The sequence below is a fragment of the Oryza sativa genome, chromosome 1 (genome assembly GCF_034140825.1).
Source record: "Oryza sativa Japonica Group chromosome 1, ASM3414082v1".
NCBI lineage: Eukaryota > Viridiplantae > Streptophyta > Magnoliopsida > Poales > Poaceae > Oryza > Oryza sativa.
Window position 1 is genome coordinate 1,851,063 of NC_089035.1, and position 18,078 is coordinate 1,869,140.

The 18,078-nt window shown below is 42.6% G+C and overlaps 3 protein-coding genes across 12 annotated transcripts; all 3 read left to right on the forward strand.

The window, feature by feature from the left end:
• Positions 1–456: 456 nt before the first annotated feature.
• On the forward strand, positions 457–5,692 carry LOC4325804 (plastidic glucose transporter 4). Of its 6 annotated transcripts, none has more exons than XM_066310833.1 (14): positions 457–658; positions 774–1,097; positions 2,171–2,282; positions 2,429–2,496; positions 2,753–2,885; positions 2,992–3,091; positions 3,198–3,310; positions 3,683–3,776; positions 3,861–4,014; positions 4,185–4,331; positions 4,407–4,480; positions 4,573–4,661; positions 4,749–4,863; positions 5,157–5,692. In XM_066310833.1, the coding sequence occupies exons 2-14, from the start codon at positions 800–802 to the stop codon at positions 5,337–5,339; spliced, it is 1,680 nt and encodes a 559-aa protein (XP_066166930.1). In that variant the 5' UTR covers positions 457–658; positions 774–799; the 3' UTR covers positions 5,340–5,692. The 6 variants fall into 6 exon arrangements, with proteins under 6 accessions (XP_066166930.1, XP_066166931.1, XP_066166932.1 ...); XM_066310834.1 differs by having other exon boundaries at positions 796–1,097; XM_066310835.1 differs by having other exon boundaries at positions 807–1,097.
• Positions 5,693–6,474: 782 nt separating this feature from the next.
• LOC4325805 (uncharacterized) lies at positions 6,475–12,849 on the forward strand. Of its 5 annotated transcripts, XR_010741607.1 has the most exons (14): positions 6,475–6,839; positions 7,007–7,154; positions 7,226–7,377; positions 7,734–7,916; positions 8,278–8,353; positions 8,544–8,621; positions 9,172–9,257; positions 10,268–10,341; positions 10,508–10,553; positions 10,799–10,908; positions 11,188–11,362; positions 11,746–12,103; positions 12,167–12,352; positions 12,622–12,849. XR_010741607.1 is itself a non-coding variant. In XM_015766316.3 (13 exons), the coding sequence occupies exons 1-12, from the start codon at positions 6,558–6,560 to the stop codon at positions 12,335–12,337; spliced, it is 1,581 nt and encodes a 526-aa protein (XP_015621802.1). In that variant the 5' UTR covers positions 6,475–6,557; the 3' UTR covers positions 12,338–12,352; positions 12,622–12,849. The 5 variants fall into 5 exon arrangements, 2 of the variants coding, with proteins under 2 accessions (XP_015621802.1, XP_015621804.1); XR_010741608.1 differs by having other exon boundaries at positions 11,746–12,027; positions 12,167–12,849; XM_015766316.3 differs by lacking the exon at positions 11,746–12,103.
• A 321-nt stretch (positions 12,850–13,170) lies between these two features.
• LOC107277037 (glycosyltransferase BC10-like) lies at positions 13,171–15,237 on the forward strand. The gene is made up of 2 exons (XM_015766322.3): positions 13,171–14,288; positions 14,402–15,237. Exons 1-2 carry the CDS (start codon positions 13,671–13,673, stop codon positions 15,038–15,040), a joined length of 1,257 nt encoding a protein of 418 aa, XP_015621808.1. The 5' UTR covers positions 13,171–13,670; the 3' UTR covers positions 15,041–15,237.
• The last annotated feature ends 2,841 nt before the right edge of the window (positions 15,238–18,078 follow it).

Below are 18,078 nucleotides of genomic sequence, written 5' to 3' on the forward strand. Positions count from 1 at the left end.
TGGGACAGCTTCTATCAGAAGCAGCTTTTGAAAAAAGCTGCAGCTAAAACAAGCTCCCCAAACAGGACCATTATCTGTTTGATAACAGTGTACTCTATCAACCCGTCACCCTATCACACGTCATCGACAAAGGTGGTTCTCGCTTTTCGCCGCTTCCTATCCGAAGTGCTTTTAACTATTTGTGCTTAACGATTTGCTAATAGGCCCACATGTCATAGACACATGAGGATCCACGTGTTATAAATACAGTGTGGCAAATCGTTAATTGACATGTCAAGAGAGTGGCAAATAGTTAAATTTCCCCCTATCCGATGACACGTGGTTGCCAGCACGGCAACTTCTCCCCTCGCTTGGACGCATCCGCATCCCAAACCCAAAGTGCCCAAAAGGAAAAAAAAAGTGAAAAAAAGCGAAGAATTCCAACTAGAAATCCGATCTCATCCCGTCCCGTCATCTGCTTCCTCTCTCGGAACTATCGGATCTCGTGAAAGGCATCTTCCTCCGTACTCTTCTTCTCCTTTCCTCTTCATCTTCTTCCTCCTCCTCTCCCCCACCTGCAATAGACTAGAAGCAAAGGAGATCAAATCGAAACCTCATCCCGGAAATTTTTCAATCGAAGCTTCCACTCGAAGGTATGATGGCGAGCTCCCGGTCTCAGGTTTATTATTAAACTCGTTTTCCCAATCTCCAACTGCGAGTTTATCAGTCACATAGTCAACGCCGAATTATGACGACTTTTTTCTCTCCGGGTTTTTTTTTTGGGTCTAAAAAAGCAAGTGGTTTTGTGTGGTGGAGTGCGATGGCAGGGACGGGAGCCTCCGTTAAGATGATTCGTTGCGTTGTAAAGTGCGGCGGGCAGCAGCAGCACGTCGTCGTCGCTGCGCGCGGTGATCGGAAGTCGCCGGCGATCGCGGCGCCACCACCAGCGACCGTGCGGATGCCGGGCCGCGTGCTCTGCTGCGGCATGAGGTCGCGCGGGGCGGATCTCGCCGGCGTCGAGATGGCGGCGGGGCCGCAGCCGCAGGGCGGCGTCTCGGGGCTCTTCCGCGGCCCGCGCTCGAGCCCGCGCTACTCCCGCGTGCGCGCCACCGCCACAGGTGCGTCCTCCCTCGTCACCGATTGATTGGGGGTGGCAGTGAGCTTTTGGTTGTTGGGATGGCGTGGTAGGGTGATTCGGTTTTAGGAGAGAGGATCAATGGGGCACTGTAACTACCGGTAGATTCTGTGCAAGAGGGCGTGTTTTTGCAGGGATTATTGTGGATTTGGTCAAGGATGTTGTGTTCCATACACTGTTTTTGTGAATTACATCAGGTGTTGATGGAAATTAGATAGCATTTTGTATGATCGTGCTTGGTGGTTATTGCTGGCTGCAGACTTGTCATACTTATTGTTACATTTAGCTTGCCAAAACATCTTAATATATATGAGTGTGATGTGGTCCTTGTTACATTATTTGAGCCAAAATGTAAGTAGTGGTGAGGAACTGGCTCATTTTTACCCTCGCATTATGTACTTCAACTGGCTCCTTTTTACCCTCGCAGTATGTATTTCAGAGGTGATTAGCTGTACCAGATGACCATGATGATAGTGTATAGTTCTGTGACTATTTTGTCTAGTGTTCAGCTTCTCTTTTTGGGGTTATCAATTGGGTTTGTTGCTAACTAGCTTGGCCTTTGAATAATTTATTCAGTGTAAAGTTGTGTTATATTTGGTGCTTGACTGTTCAAAGTGCAGGAATTGCGAACATATGTTGTCATATAACCCCAACATATAACTGTGCATCAAGATATTTGTAGGAGTGTCTCAAACTAGCATTTTTCCTATAATACTTAACACAGACAGTGACATCAGAGTTGTTTGTTTTGTCCTTTCGTGACATTTTCATGTTAGTACTATGTTTGAGCTTCAATCGCAAGGGAGTATAGAGAAAATGCCAAAAAAAGAGGGGGGAAGTGATTAAAGAAAAAGTGAGCAGGAGTTTTGCTAGATGCAATTTTTTTTAATGCTCTACATTTTTTTTGAAACCTCTATATTAGCATTATCTATGATGCATGTTGTATAATTGTGGGCTTATAGTGCTCATGCGCTCATGCTTAGTTTTGCAAGCCAAAACTGGAATGTAGTTTAACTATATCTGCTGATCTTGATTTCTAATACTATTTATTTCCAGTTGATCCTGAGGATATTCCATTGGAGAAGGTTCAAGCTAAATCTTCTGGAAGTGTTCTGCCATATGTGGGCGTTGCTTGTTTGGGGGCTATTTTATTTGGTTATCATCTTGGGTATGTATTGTGTTGCTGTTTCCAATTTGTCATAATTGCATAGATTTTCTGTCACCACCCACACATTCCTTGTAACCTGAATTTAAATTGATGAATAACAATACCTGGTAAATCTGAATATCTCATTTTGAATTTGTGTTCTGCAGAGTGGTCAACGGCGCTCTTGAATATCTTGCAAAGGACCTTGGAATTTCTGAGAATGCTGTGTTACAAGGTGGGACATCCATTTACTTGGTCTATAAAATCCATGCTTTATTTTTAGTATATATTCCTTCTTTGGTCTCTGTAAAAGGCACATCTCAAATTTTAGATCAATTACTCACAAACCGTTGCCAAGGATTATCTAAATATTATTTTTGAAGGAGGAAAGGTCTAAGAAAAACAGCTAAATCAAACATAGAAAGTTGATAGTATGATTCTATGAGATATTCGTTTGCAATATTTCACAATGCATTTTGTTTGTCTCTTAGGATGGGTGGTTAGCACAACCCTGGCTGGTGCGACAGCAGGTTCTTTTACTGGAGGTGCTTTAGCTGACAAATTTGGACGAACACGGACGTTCATCCTGGATGCAATCCCTCTCGCTGTAGGTGCATTCCTGAGGTGTGTCTATAGATTCGATTAATTGTGTTTTAACTAGGAATGTACACTTGCTTAAGAAAACCGCTATTGTCATCCAACGGAAACCTAACACATGAAAGATTTGCAGTGCAACAGCTCATGATGTTCGCACAATGATTATTGGCCGATTACTTGCTGGGATTGGTATTGGCATATCTTCTGCTCTTGTGCCCCTTTACATATCTGAGGTTGTGATAACTGATAAATTCAAATTGTTGAAATGATTGTTCAGCTACTACTGGCTAGGTTCTTGAACATGCCCAACAACTGAGCTATTTACGCTTGCGCCTGCAGATTTCACCCACTGAAATACGTGGAGCACTTGGTTCTGTTAATCAGCTTTTTATCTGCATTGGAATTCTTGCTGCTCTGGTAGCTGGATTACCTCTGGCAGGAAACCCTGCTTGGTGAGTTTTTGTCCTAGTTCTTTTCTCCTGCTTCTGCTTCATTTAGTGCCTTTTACATTCTTATCTGGTTGCACAAACAATCATTTTGGTTTATCGTCTTCGCAAACCACGATTGTACTTTGGAGCAATGGCATGCTAGATTAGAAAGGGGTAATCTGTCTCTTTGGTTATTCATGAACAAAGTTAAATTACATGAGAGGAGGATGGAGGCAACAAACATGTTTTTCCAACACGTACCGTATAGATAAGTAAAAATTCAGACATGCATACCAGAACAGCATTGTGCTGAAAAAAGATGGCAACAAACTTTGTATGACATGCAGGTTGTTATATTCACATTGTTTTCATATGTATGTGTCTGTATGTAATAAGGTGGAGGACAATGTTCGGAATTTCAATTGTTCCATCCATTTTGCTTGCTCTTGGGATGGCTGTTTCACCTGAAAGCCCTCGTTGGCTATTCCAGGTTTGTACATGGCAAATCCCTTATCTATGTTTCTACCTCAAACTTAAGCCCGACACTTACTGATTCTTCTGTGATTAACTGCAGCAAGGAAAACTTTCTCAGGCAGAAACAGCTATTAAAAAACTATATGGAAGAGAAAAAGTTGCTGAAGTTATGTATGACCTAAAAGCTGCCAGCCAAGGTTCTTCTGAGCCAGATGCTGGCTGGTTGGATCTTTTCAGCAAACGCTATTGGAAAGGTAGTTTTGTTTTCTCTGTTTCAGATCTGACTATTTTGATTCCTCAAATTGCATCATGAAATCTTCCCTGATTGTTATTTCCTACTCTTGTGTTGCTAAAATAAAAACCCAACATTTAACCAAAACATCAGTTTGGTGATTTGTTGCTGACATATTTTTTCATACCGCAGTTGTTAGTGTGGGCGCAGCTATGTTCTTGTTCCAACAGCTTGCCGGTATAAATGCTGTTGTATATTACTCTACATCGGTGTTCCGCAGTGCAGGCATTGCATCTGATGTTGCAGCGAGTGCCCTTGTTGGAGCAGCCAATGTTTTTGGTTAGTCCATGCTTAGAAAGTATTCTAGAATCAATTTTGAAATGGCCTTTCTGATGGTATATATATTTCTGATAGGTACAATGATTGCATCTTCTCTGATGGACAAGCAAGGAAGGAAGAGCCTTCTGATAACAAGCTTTTCTGGCATGGTATACCATTATCTAGGATAAACCATGTTTTTGTCTTTCACAATATTGAAACGAAAGTTTGCTTAAAAGTTCACTGCTTCTCCCTTTTGAAGGCTGCCTCAATGTTACTTCTATCATTGTCCTTCACGTGGAAGGCTTTGGCACCTTATTCAGGCCCTCTTGCTGTTGCTGGCACTGTTTTGTAAGTGGTTTGTCATACGCTTTAGTCAGGCCTTTTGCTGATTGTCATTGTTAACTGTTAATATAACTTGAATATAATTTTATTTAGGTATGTGCTGTCTTTTGCTCTTGGAGCTGGCCCAGTTCCAGCATTGCTCCTTCCTGAAATATTTGCCTCCAGAATAAGGGCTAAAGCTGTTGCATTATCTCTGGGCATGCACTGGGTAAGTTATGCTTGGTGTGTTGGATGAAGTTTGACAGATTTGTGATGTGGTTAGCTATAATATTAGTTTAACTGCTTTTCTATATAATTGAAAATATTTTAATTTGTGTGAAAGTGAATATAAACAATAATTGTTTAAAGATCATAGATTTGCAATTACCAAACAAATTTCTGATGTATATAAACTCCTTTCATCTAGCTAAGGCGATCATCGTTGTAGGATAAGTGCAGTGTTGTTTTATTGCCTTACCTACTGTCACCAGTGAATCATCGTCTGCTTTTTTTTTTGGGCAGGTTTCGAACTTCTTTATTGGCCTCTACTTCTTGAGCGTCGTCAACAAATTCGGAATCAGCACTGTGTATTTGGGATTTGCATCTGTTTGCGCTCTTGCTGTTGTCTACATAGCTGGAAATGTGGTTGAGACCAAGGGGCGTTCTCTGGAAGAGATTGAGCGGGCTCTAAGTTCAGCAAGCTGATCTGCAACTCCAGCAGGTGACTGGATGGGCATTCAAGAAAACATCCTCTGGCTTTCCGTCCAGTAGATGTTCATTCTAGTCTTGAAATAAACGAGTGGCTACTTGGCAAGTGAACTTCTTCTTCTTCTTCTTCTTCTTCTTGTTTTTTTTTTTTTTTGAACTGGAGTGGCAAGTAAAGTTGGTATCTGTGAATTGGTTGGAGCTTCGAGGGTTGTGAATTCTGACATTTGTCAGAATAAAAGAAGTTCATACTGTAGCAATTAGATGCCAGTATGCCACCGCTTCTAGTGTATAGAGGAACTTTTCTTCCATCTGTTGGAAATAATAAAAGCAGCTCGTCGAATTTACAGCAATCCGTTGCTGTGTTGATACTGGTATACTACCAGTGTGTTATCTGCTCTGAATCTCTGAAATCTTATTACCGCTGTTATTCCCTTTGTTGTTTTTTCTCAAGTAAATTTCATAAAACTACATATACTTTGCACGATCTATCACAAAACTACAGATTTAAGAACTTATTTCACAAAACTACAGTTCAATATCATCGTTTATCACAAAACTATAGTTATTTTGTACAATATATCGTAAAACTACAGATTTAAGAACTTGCTTCACAAAATTACAGATTTAATATCTTCATTTATCACAAAACTATAGATTTAGTGTCTCTATTATCACAAAACTATAGGTTTTAGCATTGTTAAAATCTGTAGTTTTGTGATAATGGAGACACTAAACCTTTAGTTTTGTGATAAATGAAAACACTAAATGTGTAGTTCTGTGATAAACGAATACACTAATTCTATAGTTTTGTGAAACAAGTTCTTAAATCTATAGTTTTTTTTTATAGATTGTACAAAGTACTTATAGTTTTGTGATAAACGGACATACTAAATATGTAGTTTTATAAAACAAGCTTTTAAATCTTTAGTTTTATAATAAATTGTGTAAAATAACTATAGTTTTGTGAAATTTACTCTTTTTTTCTCTCTTGGTCCACGTGCTGATGTTTTTTCTCCATAATCACTGCACGAATTGCCGGCCGCACAAGTAGAAATCCATCGCCCTCACAGATGGCCTGTTTCGTACTGGAAGCTACTAGAGCATAAATAGGCTGGCGGCTGGCCCCTTCTGCAGCTACCCGCCTGGCGCCTAGTGCCCTGGCCAGTATACAGCGAGGACATCGTCACCTCGCAGCGCCACAACGCCGGGGCGGAGATGGGCTCCCCCTCCTACCGTCTCGCGGCGGCGATCACGATCCCTTCCACCGACGAGTTCCTCCTCGTCCGCCAGCCGCCGCCGCCGTCCCCAGCGCCCGCACCGGAGGAGGAGGAATACCTATACCGGGGCTACGTCGACAGCGAGCTCTACGACCTCCCGTCGGCACCCCTGCGGCCCCTGGCGGGTGAGCTCCGGTCGGATGTGGCCATCCGCGGCGCGGACTCCGTCGCCGGCCGGCTCGACATCTCGCGCCTCGACGTGTCCGCCTCCCTCGACCAGGTGAAGCTTCTCCGCTGCTGCAGTTCTGCATACACTTAGGTGTTGCTTACGAGAATTGCCCTCAATTCGACTGGTAGTTTTGGGGAAATTGCTGCTTACTTGTGCTAGGCTGCTAGCATCAGTTTGGCGAACCTAATAACTCTTCTAGACGATGGATTTCTCACTAGATTTGCGATCAATTCGGTTTGCCGAGTGGAATTTGCGGGGAGTGGAGGCTCCTGAAGTATGTGGAGGAAGCGGAGTTTGGCCCAGATGCTGGGCTCAACACGGTGCTCATCATCGGTTCATTGGAGTCAAAACTGGAGGCGTTGCAAGGTCAAATTCCTAGGTTCTCAGACTTCGTGCATATAGCATTTCGCTTAACCATCCTATATTGCTCGATGCAGACTCCTGGAGGTGGATGTCCAAGGAATGTGCTTCGGGATTGCTCTCTGGAGCAAAGTCCGGTGGTACTCGCATAGGGCCCTATGCGTATATTGGACTTCTGAAGCCAGAGCTGCCATCAAACTGGACAGTTGCCCCTGCATTGCCTTGCCAGGTCTCTACATTTTTCACTTGCATAAAAATAAAGCTAGTATATACTTCCTCCGTTTCATATTATAAGATGTTTAACTTTTTTTCAAGTTGAACTTGTGTAAGTTTGACCAAGTTTATAGAAAAAACATTGCAATATTTTCGACACTAAACAAAAATACTATCAAAAATATATTCAATGCTAGATTTGATGAAACAAATTTGGTATCGTAAGAGTTGCTACATTTTCCTGTGAACTTAGTCAAACTTAGAAAAATGTCAAAGCGTTTTATAATATGAAACGGAGGGAGTACTAGATTACTATCATGCCACTATGCCAGATTGTCTCCTTTTCCTTTCCTGAAATGCATAATTTGTTAGGAGTACCCTCCTGGAATAAAACTTGTGCCGATGAAGAGTAACACATTACAGCCCTTCCGTACAACTAATCTTGTGGTAGTAGTAGCAACCGATACTCCTGGTGGATCAACATGTTCTGATTGTGTTGTTTATGGGGATGCTCTACTAATAGATCCTGGATGCTGCTCACAAGTTCATGGAAAGGTATTAACTTATTCTCCAAATCGTATCATAATGTAGTGCTATAGAGTTCCATGGAAATCCTATTATCTTATTCATACATTTTTTATCTTCATCATATGTGGCTTTTTCTGGAAGGCCTCTGAACTTACCTACAAAACAGCTACATGAATAGTATTTATCTACTACTATTACAATAGAATTAGCAGGGTCTACCATAAACTGACTCTAGGGGACAAAACCATCTCAAGACTTCTTTTTAGAATTTTACTTATGCAAAAGTGTGCTTATTTTATATGCTAGTTCATACAGTAGCTATGTGTTTACATGGATTTGTTCCTCTATTCGTATGAATGACTACATCTTTAATTCTTACCATGTTCAGCTTGCAGAACTTGTTAATTCCCTTCCAAAGAAGTTAGTGGTCCTTGTTACACATCATCATCATGATCATGTTGATGGTATGGTTACAAATGTTCTTTCCAGCACTTCTTCAATTGCTATATGCTCTTACCTAGTGATTGAGATTTCATCTTGGAAGATTGAAACATGTGTTGCACTATAGTAGTTGTTTTTGGGTTAATTACTACCATACCGATTTGTTCATCAAGGACCAGCACAAGCGCTGACTGCATTTCCTTAAATATGCAGGTCTCTCTGTTGTTCAGAGATGCAACCCTGATGCTGTTCTTTTGACACACAAAAATACAATGAGTCGCATTGGGAAAGGTAATGTTCTTTTCTTGGCAATGTAAAGCTTATCATCCACTTGGGCAAAACATATCTATCTTCCCTTTTTTAAGAAGCACTTGAATCAGTTGGGCAAATGTATACTTAGCAAGTCAAGTTTCAAATCAAGTAAAAGAAAACTGTGACCTCAGCTAAAATTGACCTTCGGGATCACCTCTGCTAGATCTCCTTATATCCTGTTTGAATAGTGGGAAAATTTCGAGAAACTCCTAATCTGCAACTTGCATCAAATCCTTCAAAAGATATGGTCCCAAAGTTTCCAAGAAAAAAAGGACCAATGCATTTAACATAGAATCTTACGCTCAGATATCTTTGACCAGAATCTCTAGATTAGTAGTTCATTTTAGTTCTGGTTGTTTTACACTATTAATTTAATTTGGACTATAACTGTCGTTTATTACCTTCAACTGCTTTACACCAAGCACATTAAATTCCTAAATTTCCTTGTATTTTAAAATATATCATTATTTGTATGTATCATTTCAGAATTGCCCACACCCACCTTACTATTTTATCCGCAACTGTTCAGGAAATTGGTCAATTGGCTATACTGCAGTAGCTGGGGGAGAAAATATATGCATAGGTGACCAACAACTGCAAGTTGTTTTTGCTCCTGTAAGACTGTCTTTCCCTAGGAAGATTTGGTAGAAAGTTTCTGAAAATTTTATTTTATTTGCTGTATCAAGCTCTATTTAATGAAAGGACAACTCTAGGAAAGGTTCTTAGTAGCAGTCCAGAATAATACATCTATAATGCTTGTTGCTTGGTGGCTACAAAACATTGTTTCTTCTAGTTCAAATGTAGATACATGATAAATAGTCCATGCTGATGTTTGTGGTAGTTCAAATTTATGTCCACCGATATTTGTGATGATTGCTTGAATAAACAGCAGTGGTGATACCTGGAGCTAAAAACAGCACTTTTAAATGGAAATACATAATGTAGCCTTCCCGACTTTATTCAGAGGCAAACCAGCAGCAACACTGTGGCATGACCACGACCTGTATACTGTCTAGAAAATACTTTCTAGGAAATCTTTAATCTCATGCTGCAATTGTAGGTCTTTCTTTGAAACAGGCTACTTCCTCCATTTTATATTATAAGACTTTCTAGCATTGCCCGTATTCATATATATGTTAATGAATCTAGACATATATGTGTGTCTAGATTCATTAACATCTATATGAATGTAGGCAATGCTAGAAAGTCTTATAACCTAAAACGGAGGTAGTATATTTCTGCTAGTTGTGTCAAATCTTCCATGTAAAGTCATGATAGCCAAAACATGTCACTGGTATATTTCAATTTTTTTTCTGTGTCCACTCATTTCCTGTTATGATCTTAAGGGCAGTGCTTGTCTGATGTTCTATGCCATATACTGAGCGAAAACTATTTAGTTATGTCAAATAAAAGTGCAGCAACTACATCTGTGAATTCTGTTTACCTTTTTTTTTTTTAAAAAAAGTAGGGAGACATGTTGGTCAAATTTAGAAAAACTCTATTTGGAGAAATATAGAAAATATTTATCCCATCATAAATAGGACAAAGGTGCATCCTGTGTAATTTTAGTTTCGTTATATTCTTTCTTTAGTCCCATTTAATTTTTCTTCCTTTCTGTATCTTAGGGTCATACAGATGGTCACATGGGGGTTTTACATGTTAATACCAATGCATTAATTGTTGGAGATCACTGTGTAGGGTAAGTATTCTTCAACATATTACTGGTAGCTTATCACTTGTCAGGTACTTCATGACCTTATGTTATATAAGTTATCTGCAATTATGGGATCACACTAGTGTTAAACTGTTAGCATAATGGTACTATGTTGGCATATCTGCAATTAAGTTAGTTTTACTCTTATCAGGCAAGGAAGTGCAACATTGGACAATAGAGCTGGTGGCAACATGAAGGTAATTGTCATTCCTTTTGTTTAAAAGGCCACATAGTATTGCTCATCAAGACTCTGAAGCTCACATGGAGATTTCTCGTTTTTGGGGCTATACCTTTTTATGCGTATTTCCTCCTTTCCTCTTGTATTTCAGTCTTTAACAAGTTTTATTCTTGTTCATATGTCCAGAACAATGTTGTCTCACCTGAGTTCCATTAGCACAAGTTTGTTCTGAGTTCTGTGACTTCTGAGTTCTGACATATGCAGGACTACTTTCAAACTACATACAATTTCTTGGACATGTCACCGCACGTGCTGATTCCAATGCATGGAAGAATCAACCTATGGCCCAAACATATGCTTTGTGGATACCTCAGGTATGATACTAATTACCTCTGTAGACTTCATCTATAGATTACAATTATTAATCTGAGAAGGTGGAATCTGTACCTCAGGATTTTGTTTCTTGTCACAATTTCCTGTTCCGAAAAAAACATCTTACTACCATTTGTTTGCATTTATGCGGTCCCATCTCAAGACCATAGATGCCAACATGTGACTAAACTATACTTGTTTTTGTTCCTATATATGATTTGCCCCTTGTTTGGGGCACTGAAGACATTGATGATGCTGATTTAGTGTGTTTTACTTTTCAGGCACCGAAGGGCAAGGGAAGTGTCCATTCTACAGTCTATAGAGAATGGGGCTCGGACTCTGTTTGACATAGTTTCAAAAACTTATGCTGATGTAGATAGGAAATTATGGATTCCTGCTTCTTTCAATGTTCGCCTTCATGTTGATCATCTGAACTCCCAAAATAAACTACCTAAGGTGAGAGTTTTTTTGAATCATTTTGAGAGTATACTCCATTTGAACTTAATAGAACCTAAAGGACATATTATATGTCTGAGTGATATGTTCTCTTTAGTATTGTAGACATTTACATAAACTATCTTGGTGTATTGAAGTACTGTGGGATGAATATCAACCAAATAGCAAATCAGTATATATATAATAGATGATTTGGTTTGAATGATTGGGCTGTGGGAAGCTAGTTTGATGTCTTGGGCATATGATAAATGACATAATGACAGGACGATACTTCTTGTTATGACATTCTTGTGTAGGTTGGGGAACTACAATCATATTAGAACCAATTATTCATTATAGTGAAGATTTAGTTTAATATAAGTTTCTTGGGGATCATCTTGCAGGATTTCTCCTTACAAATGTTCAACCGAAGTTGTGATGAATTCGTTCCTAGCCTATCATGAGTTATGTCCATGAGTGGGAAAAGGCCCATCAAATGCTGCTTTGAGTTTGGATTCAGTTTAGGTGTGATTGTGATGTTTTAGCATGAAGTTAAGCAGCAGTCATGGGGTACTCATAATTGATTCGACCAAACTCCAAACATTGTAATTTATCAGATATGTGTATTAAAAGCCCTTGCCAATCTGCAATGCTTGGAATTTTTCCATCTGATGCTCAAACTGAACGCAAGTGAAATCCTTCTCGCCAGATGATTTATCATTACGTCTGGCCTTTATATATTTGTAGATTTGTTATACCAAGGTAACACTTTCTATTGCTTCATATGATATTTCTCAGATTATCGGCCTCATTTACTGTATGCAGAGCTTTTCGATGGACAAGTTTGAAGTGAGCTGTGGAACAAACTTCATGCTGTGGTGGGCGGTGGCGTATGTGCAAGCCAGGAGCTCACCAGCTATCCTTGCGGCAACTGCCCTTGCCGGTGGTTTGGCAATTGCTTACGCTCTCAAAAGGAACAGCGGCAACGAACCGTAAGGATTCTCCGATACGGTAATGTCCATCTGCGTTAACCCTTTTTTTTTCCCTAAGCTTATGTCTCCGGTATGCGGGGCCAACTTGCAACTTCCATAATTGTTACTATAGGGATTCCATTCGTGAACTTTTCCTCGTCTATACACAAGAGCGGGGGTCCAAAATAAGTAGCTTGAGTCAACGCATGATACTGGTGCAAAATTAGGACGTAATAAGTTCTTTGTTCTTGCAACTCACGCTTTCGCATAGAGTGATGATGTCTAACCTTTGCGCAATTGCTCTTGCAGACTTCAAAGCACGAAGTATCTATTTTAATGCAGAAAGGAAGCTTTTCTCAAAATAAAATAAAATAAAGTTTGATCTTATAATTAATTTTAGAGTTTCTTTGCCACTTTCAATAGGGATGAGAAGTTGTCTTTTTCCTTTTTCATGGAGGGAGTACTCCATACTGTACACTACAGTGCTACCCATTTCATTGAATATATTGACCCGGATTCTGATCCTGATGTATAAAACCAGAGGCGAGAAGTCCCCGCAAGCTATTGGTCATTGTTACTTTGTTTCTAGTGTTCTCCAGTTGACTAGGACACCAGGCTTTAGCTACGTACTCCTACTGAAGTCGAATGCAGATACTTCTGCTAAACTGAAAAACCACGTTGTAACCTCGGTTTTGGCACTGCGCACTTGTATCCATATATTGGCACAGATATCAACCGCCCTAGAATGTACACACGAAATTTGTAAAATTGCTTAGTATATACTACTAGGTATTATTTGCTTCTATACCCAGAATGTATTTGCATTTCTAGGTGCGTGTTAGGTAGGACGCATCGATTTATGTTACTGCCATTACGAATTGTCGTGTTTTGTTACTTTGATGACGATATCTTCCTAAGTATGAGTAAATCATTAAGGACCTTAATGTTTAGAACACCACCTTCGTCTCTCCTCGGGAGAGCATTGATCCTTGGTCTCTTGGATCATGCTCTAATATTTTTGTAAGATCCATACGTACATGTGGGCATTAGATTCGTATTTTTTTTACCGAGAATTTTCCACGGTACACGCCCACTTGGGTAATCTTAAACGGAACAATAGAAGAACCTACGACTAATAGATTGCTTCCTAATTACAGTTCCTAGTTCTCAGTGGTGATGAAGAAATTAATCAATAGGTACAAACTTTTGCACGAACAAGCCACATCAATTTTAAGTAGAAACCAACGCGCAGAGTTGCATGCGTGGCCTTGTAGCTTGTAACGCATGGGCTCATGTTCGAGGTAGAGGTGTAACGAGCAGCTGCATATCTCCCTCTCCAGCTTGAGGCAAGCTAGGCCATGAACAGTACGAACAAGCCCATGGCTGCCTCATCTCATTCAGGTAGTAGGCTCCTCAAAGCTGTGCTTTTCCTGCTCATCTTCTCGTTAGGATTTATCATGGGCATGATCTCCATGGCCAACTTCCCTAATTTCTACGGGTCGCCTTTACTGTCACCAATGCTGCTATCAGTATCCTCCCTTGCGCCATCATCAACGCCAATGCCAACGCCAACGGCGCCATCACCATCGCCGGAGACACCGTGCGTGTGGCCACCATCGCCGCCTAGTCCTACTGATCCGTCGGCGTCAATGCCATCACCAACGGAAAGACCGGCGGCGCCGATGGGTTTGACGGCGTTTCTTGCGCCGACCAGCGTCGTGCACACCATGACCGACGAGGAGCTCCTGTGGAGGGCGTCCATGGCGCCGAAGGTGTCTCGCACGCCGTACAGCCGCGTGCCCAAGGTGGCCTTCCTGTTCCTTGTGAGGAACCAGCTGCCACTGCGGCCACTCTGGGAGAAATTCTTCGCCGGGCACAACCAGTCTCTCTACTCCATCTACGTCCACTCGTATCCCCCTTTTGCTGCCTCGCTGCCCACTGACTCCGTCTTCTACGGCCGCATGATTCCAAGCCAGGTATACCACACCACTGTATAGATAGATTGTTTGATGTTTCTGTCACCGTGTCACGTCACGATCTGACGATGGAATTGTGCGTGCGTTGCGATGTATGTCGTCCATGCATGCAGAAGACGACCTGGGGCGACTCGAACCTGGTAGAGGCGGAGCGGCGGCTGCTGGCGAACGCGCTGCTGGACATGTCGAACGAGCGGTTCGCGCTGCTGTCCGAGTCGTGCATCCCAATCTTCGACTTCCCCACCGTGTACGCGCACCTGACGGGCTCCAACGACAGCTTCGTCGACTGCTTCGACAACAACGGCGCCATGGCGCGGTACAGGCAGGACGTGTTCGCGCCCCACAACATCACGCAGGCGCAGTGGCGCAAGGGCTCCCAGTGGTTCGAGATGGACCGCGCCCTCGCCGTCGAGGTCGTCTCCGACGAGGCCTACTTCCCGGCGTTCCGGGGATGCAGGCACTGCGTCATCGACGAGCACTACATCCCGACGCTGGTGAGCCTTCTCCGGTGGCGCCGCAACGCCAACCGGACGCTCACGTACATGGAGTGGCGGCCGAGGTCGCCGCACCCGAGGAGCCACGGCGCACGGGACGTCACCGAGGAGCTTTTGAGGAAGATGAGGAGCAGCGCCGCCAACTGCACCTACAACGGCGCGCCCAGTGATATCTGCTTCGTGTTCGCGCGCAAGTTCACGCCGGACACGCTTGGCCCGCTGCTCGACCTGGCTCCCAAGGTTATGGGCTTCGGCTGAGATACAAATTTAGATCGATCGGTCGTCTGTGGATGCATATCATGCATGATGCACGCTTCATCAGGTACATGTTACCAGTCGGAATGTCGCATGGCACATTCTAAGGTCATGTTACATTAGGATGTAGGTGAAAATCCTACGGAGCAAATGAGAAATTTTACGGCCTAAAATTTTCATTGAAGATTTTGAAATCTAAAGATAACAGGTTTTACAGTAGAAAATATAGTATCTCCTGATATCTTTTCAAGTACGGTGAAATTACCCGGAGTATACATCTCCTACCTCACCTGTACACGCTACTGTGCATGCTTGTAGCTGTGTAGTGTTCAGAAGAATTTGGTACCGAATAGTTATCGATATATTTACTTTGTGCGAAAATGCTCTCCATCGAGCATCTGACTGGAAGTAAAACATTGGATGCTTCCTCGATATGATTCACCTTTTTTTTTCCAAAGGACATGCTAATTTCTCCTCCTCTCTATGTTATGCTAAGTACTCGGGCGCTATTGTGAGATACATGGTACCCGGGTATCCAAGGAGAGGCCTTTAGGCCGTGCGGCATGGGGGTGGGCCAAGAGCCCTAGGCCCATGCGATGCACTTGTAAATTAAGTAAGAAATATTCTCAGGATAAGATATAAATCCCGAGAATCACGTATATCTTTTATAGATATAATAATGAGATCTAGTTGCAATCAACTAGATATTTTTCTTGTAATTCTCTGTTGATGTAAAAGCACGAGGCCTGGGAGATCTGCTTAACTCCAGTGCAGGTCCAAAACTTGCCTTTGGGTGTGTGAGCGTGCTAATTGATTTGATCCTGCAATCAACAAGAAACAAAGACAAAGAAACCACGATTAAATCCATAAACGATAGCCGATCGGCTAGATGCCGATGACATATCATTTATCTCTGAGCCGATGTCATAAGTAGATCGATCGACGATCATGAATAAGTGATTAAAGAACTAAATCTACTCAATCGGCTGTAGATATTAACAATATGTAATCTTTATATCGATATATACTTAAATCAAGTGGTTGGGATAGATCAGTCGCCATGCCGAGACAGTATAAATCACTTAGATCGAAATATATATTAACAATGAGACTACATATGTTCATAGCATAGCCAATCTGACGGAGCGTGGGGCTCCTCACCGGGAGACCGCGCGGGCCCCCCTTTGCCGGTTCGGCCGGGGGCGCTGGGTGAGGTTCTAAGCCCTTGATTTGTGGAATGGTTCGCGAGAGAGCAAATGCGCAAGACACGGGCGATGTAGACAGGTTCGGGCCGCTGAGAAGCGTAATACCCTACTCCTGTGTTCTGGTGGATCTGTGTATGAAGGAGTTACAAAGAGCTGGAGAGCAAGAGAGTTCAAACTCTAGAGACCCTCTCACTCCTCTTTTTTCCAGTCCCCTCTTTTTGGTAGGCATGGTCCTCCTTTTATATCTCAAGGGGATACCACATACACCATTTCTACCTACCCTTCTTTTGAGTGGGGACCCATCCTACTTTGACCAAAACTTGGCTCGTACCTTCGCCTGACACCGGGATAACCCTGTCCTCCCTCATTAATGGGCGGAGATTTGCAATGGCTGCTGTCCGAATGACCCTCCGATGGGATGGGTCATACCAACCTCCACTCCGCCGGAAGCAGGTGCAACGTGGAAACATGGTTGTTTGCTGATGACGTGACCGGCGTCAGACCAGTCACAAACTGGTCATTCTTGTCTACCACGTGTCAGTTTAGCATGCCACACGTCAGCCCTTCTTCATAAAATGACTTCCTTGTAATGGTTGCGATGAAGCCTGGTATGAATCTAGCCGGGACCGACGTGCTAACTCCAGGAGTTCCCACGCCGGCTCCGTCTAGGGACGAGTGCCTAGAGGCTCTCATCATTCCGACGGGACGGGGCGAGGCGTGCGAAAGGCCGCCTGTTGCCACCTAACCCGCGATCTGACCGGTCTGTGACCGGTCACACACTGTGACTTGTCACGGACCGAACGAGTGTGCTGCGCTGCATTAAATGCGGCGTGGGGCGCTCGTCCAACCCGCAATAAACGCGGTTAGGTGAGCGCCGCTGTGCTCACCTAACCCACACACGTGGCGCCAAACCCTCAGGGGGTCGGAGCGCCCCAGCCCTCGGGGACGAAACGGGAGCGGCCCGACCCCTCGGGGAGATAGAGGGAGGGGCGGCCTCATCACCCTCGGGCCCGCCCCCCCCCCCCCCCCCCCCGAGTGGGTCAGGCCACGTGGGTGATCGCGGCTGCCCCAAACCTCTAGTCAAGATATCCCCGGTCCCATGTCACCGACACAATCAGATAGATCTAGCGTGTATCGGCTAATACCCCGATACTACTCTATATTAAGATATCAAAACAAGTAGAATATACCAAACAAAAGCCTAATATACTTAAATGTGACGAGATCTTAACATAAATGGCAGATTTAACATGTCAATCAAGCATATAAGAAAAATGTAGTTAAATCAGGTAAGATCGGCTGAAACCCCGATACTACCCTAATCGGCAACCAAAGACAGGCTAGAGATTGAGATTCTAATCATGACTCATAAGATCAAACTCAACTGATGCAGCTATAAGTATGAAAAGAAGGACAATATCTAGACAATCAAGCCGTTGGATGTTTCATAGAGTGGTAGATATCCTATATAATTTAAGTCAACGTCGATATTTAACCTAATCGGCTGCTTTCTAGTAACAGACGTTAGCCGATTAGAAGTTAGATAGTGATATTGCCAGAAATTATATAAGATATATGATAACTCGACGAATTACATAAACGAGATTAGAGTATCATAAAGATGGAAGTACTAATCCTGAGAACGCAAGCCGCCATAACAAGTTTTACCTCTAGTTGAAGATCGGAACCGATGTAGCTCAACCCGAAAGTAAGAACTCGTCGAAACAAAACAAAAGTAAAAGGGTGGCGATGCGCCGAGATTATATTGAACGTGTGTTAGTTTGATTACATGGGGTTCGGGGTCTATTTATACCCGAGATTACAAAATATGTCCAT

Bases quoted from the DNA above. Each gene is read 5' to 3' on its own strand.
- LOC4325804 (XM_066310833.1), top strand. From the start codon at position 800: ATGGCAGGGACGGGAGCCTCCGTTAAGATGATTCGTTGCGTTGTAAAG. The intron at 4,332-4,406 runs GTTAGTCCATGC...TATTTCTGATAG, and splicing joins TGGAGCAGCCAATGTTTTTG to GTACAATGATTGCATCTTCT. The intron at 4,481-4,572 runs GTATACCATTAT...TCCCTTTTGAAG, and splicing joins TAACAAGCTTTTCTGGCATG to GCTGCCTCAATGTTACTTCT.
- LOC4325805 (XM_015766316.3), top strand. From the start codon at position 6,558: ATGGGCTCCCCCTCCTACCGTCTCGCGGCGGCGATCACGATCCCTTCC. The intron at 10,342-10,507 runs GTAAGTATTCTT...TACTCTTATCAG, and splicing joins GTTGGAGATCACTGTGTAGG to GCAAGGAAGTGCAACATTGG. The intron at 10,554-10,798 runs GTAATTGTCATT...TGACATATGCAG, and splicing joins GAGCTGGTGGCAACATGAAG to GACTACTTTCAAACTACATA.
- LOC107277037 (XM_015766322.3), top strand. From the start codon at position 13,671: ATGAACAGTACGAACAAGCCCATGGCTGCCTCATCTCATTCAGGTAGT. The intron at 14,289-14,401 runs GTATACCACACC...CCATGCATGCAG, and splicing joins GCCGCATGATTCCAAGCCAG to AAGACGACCTGGGGCGACTC.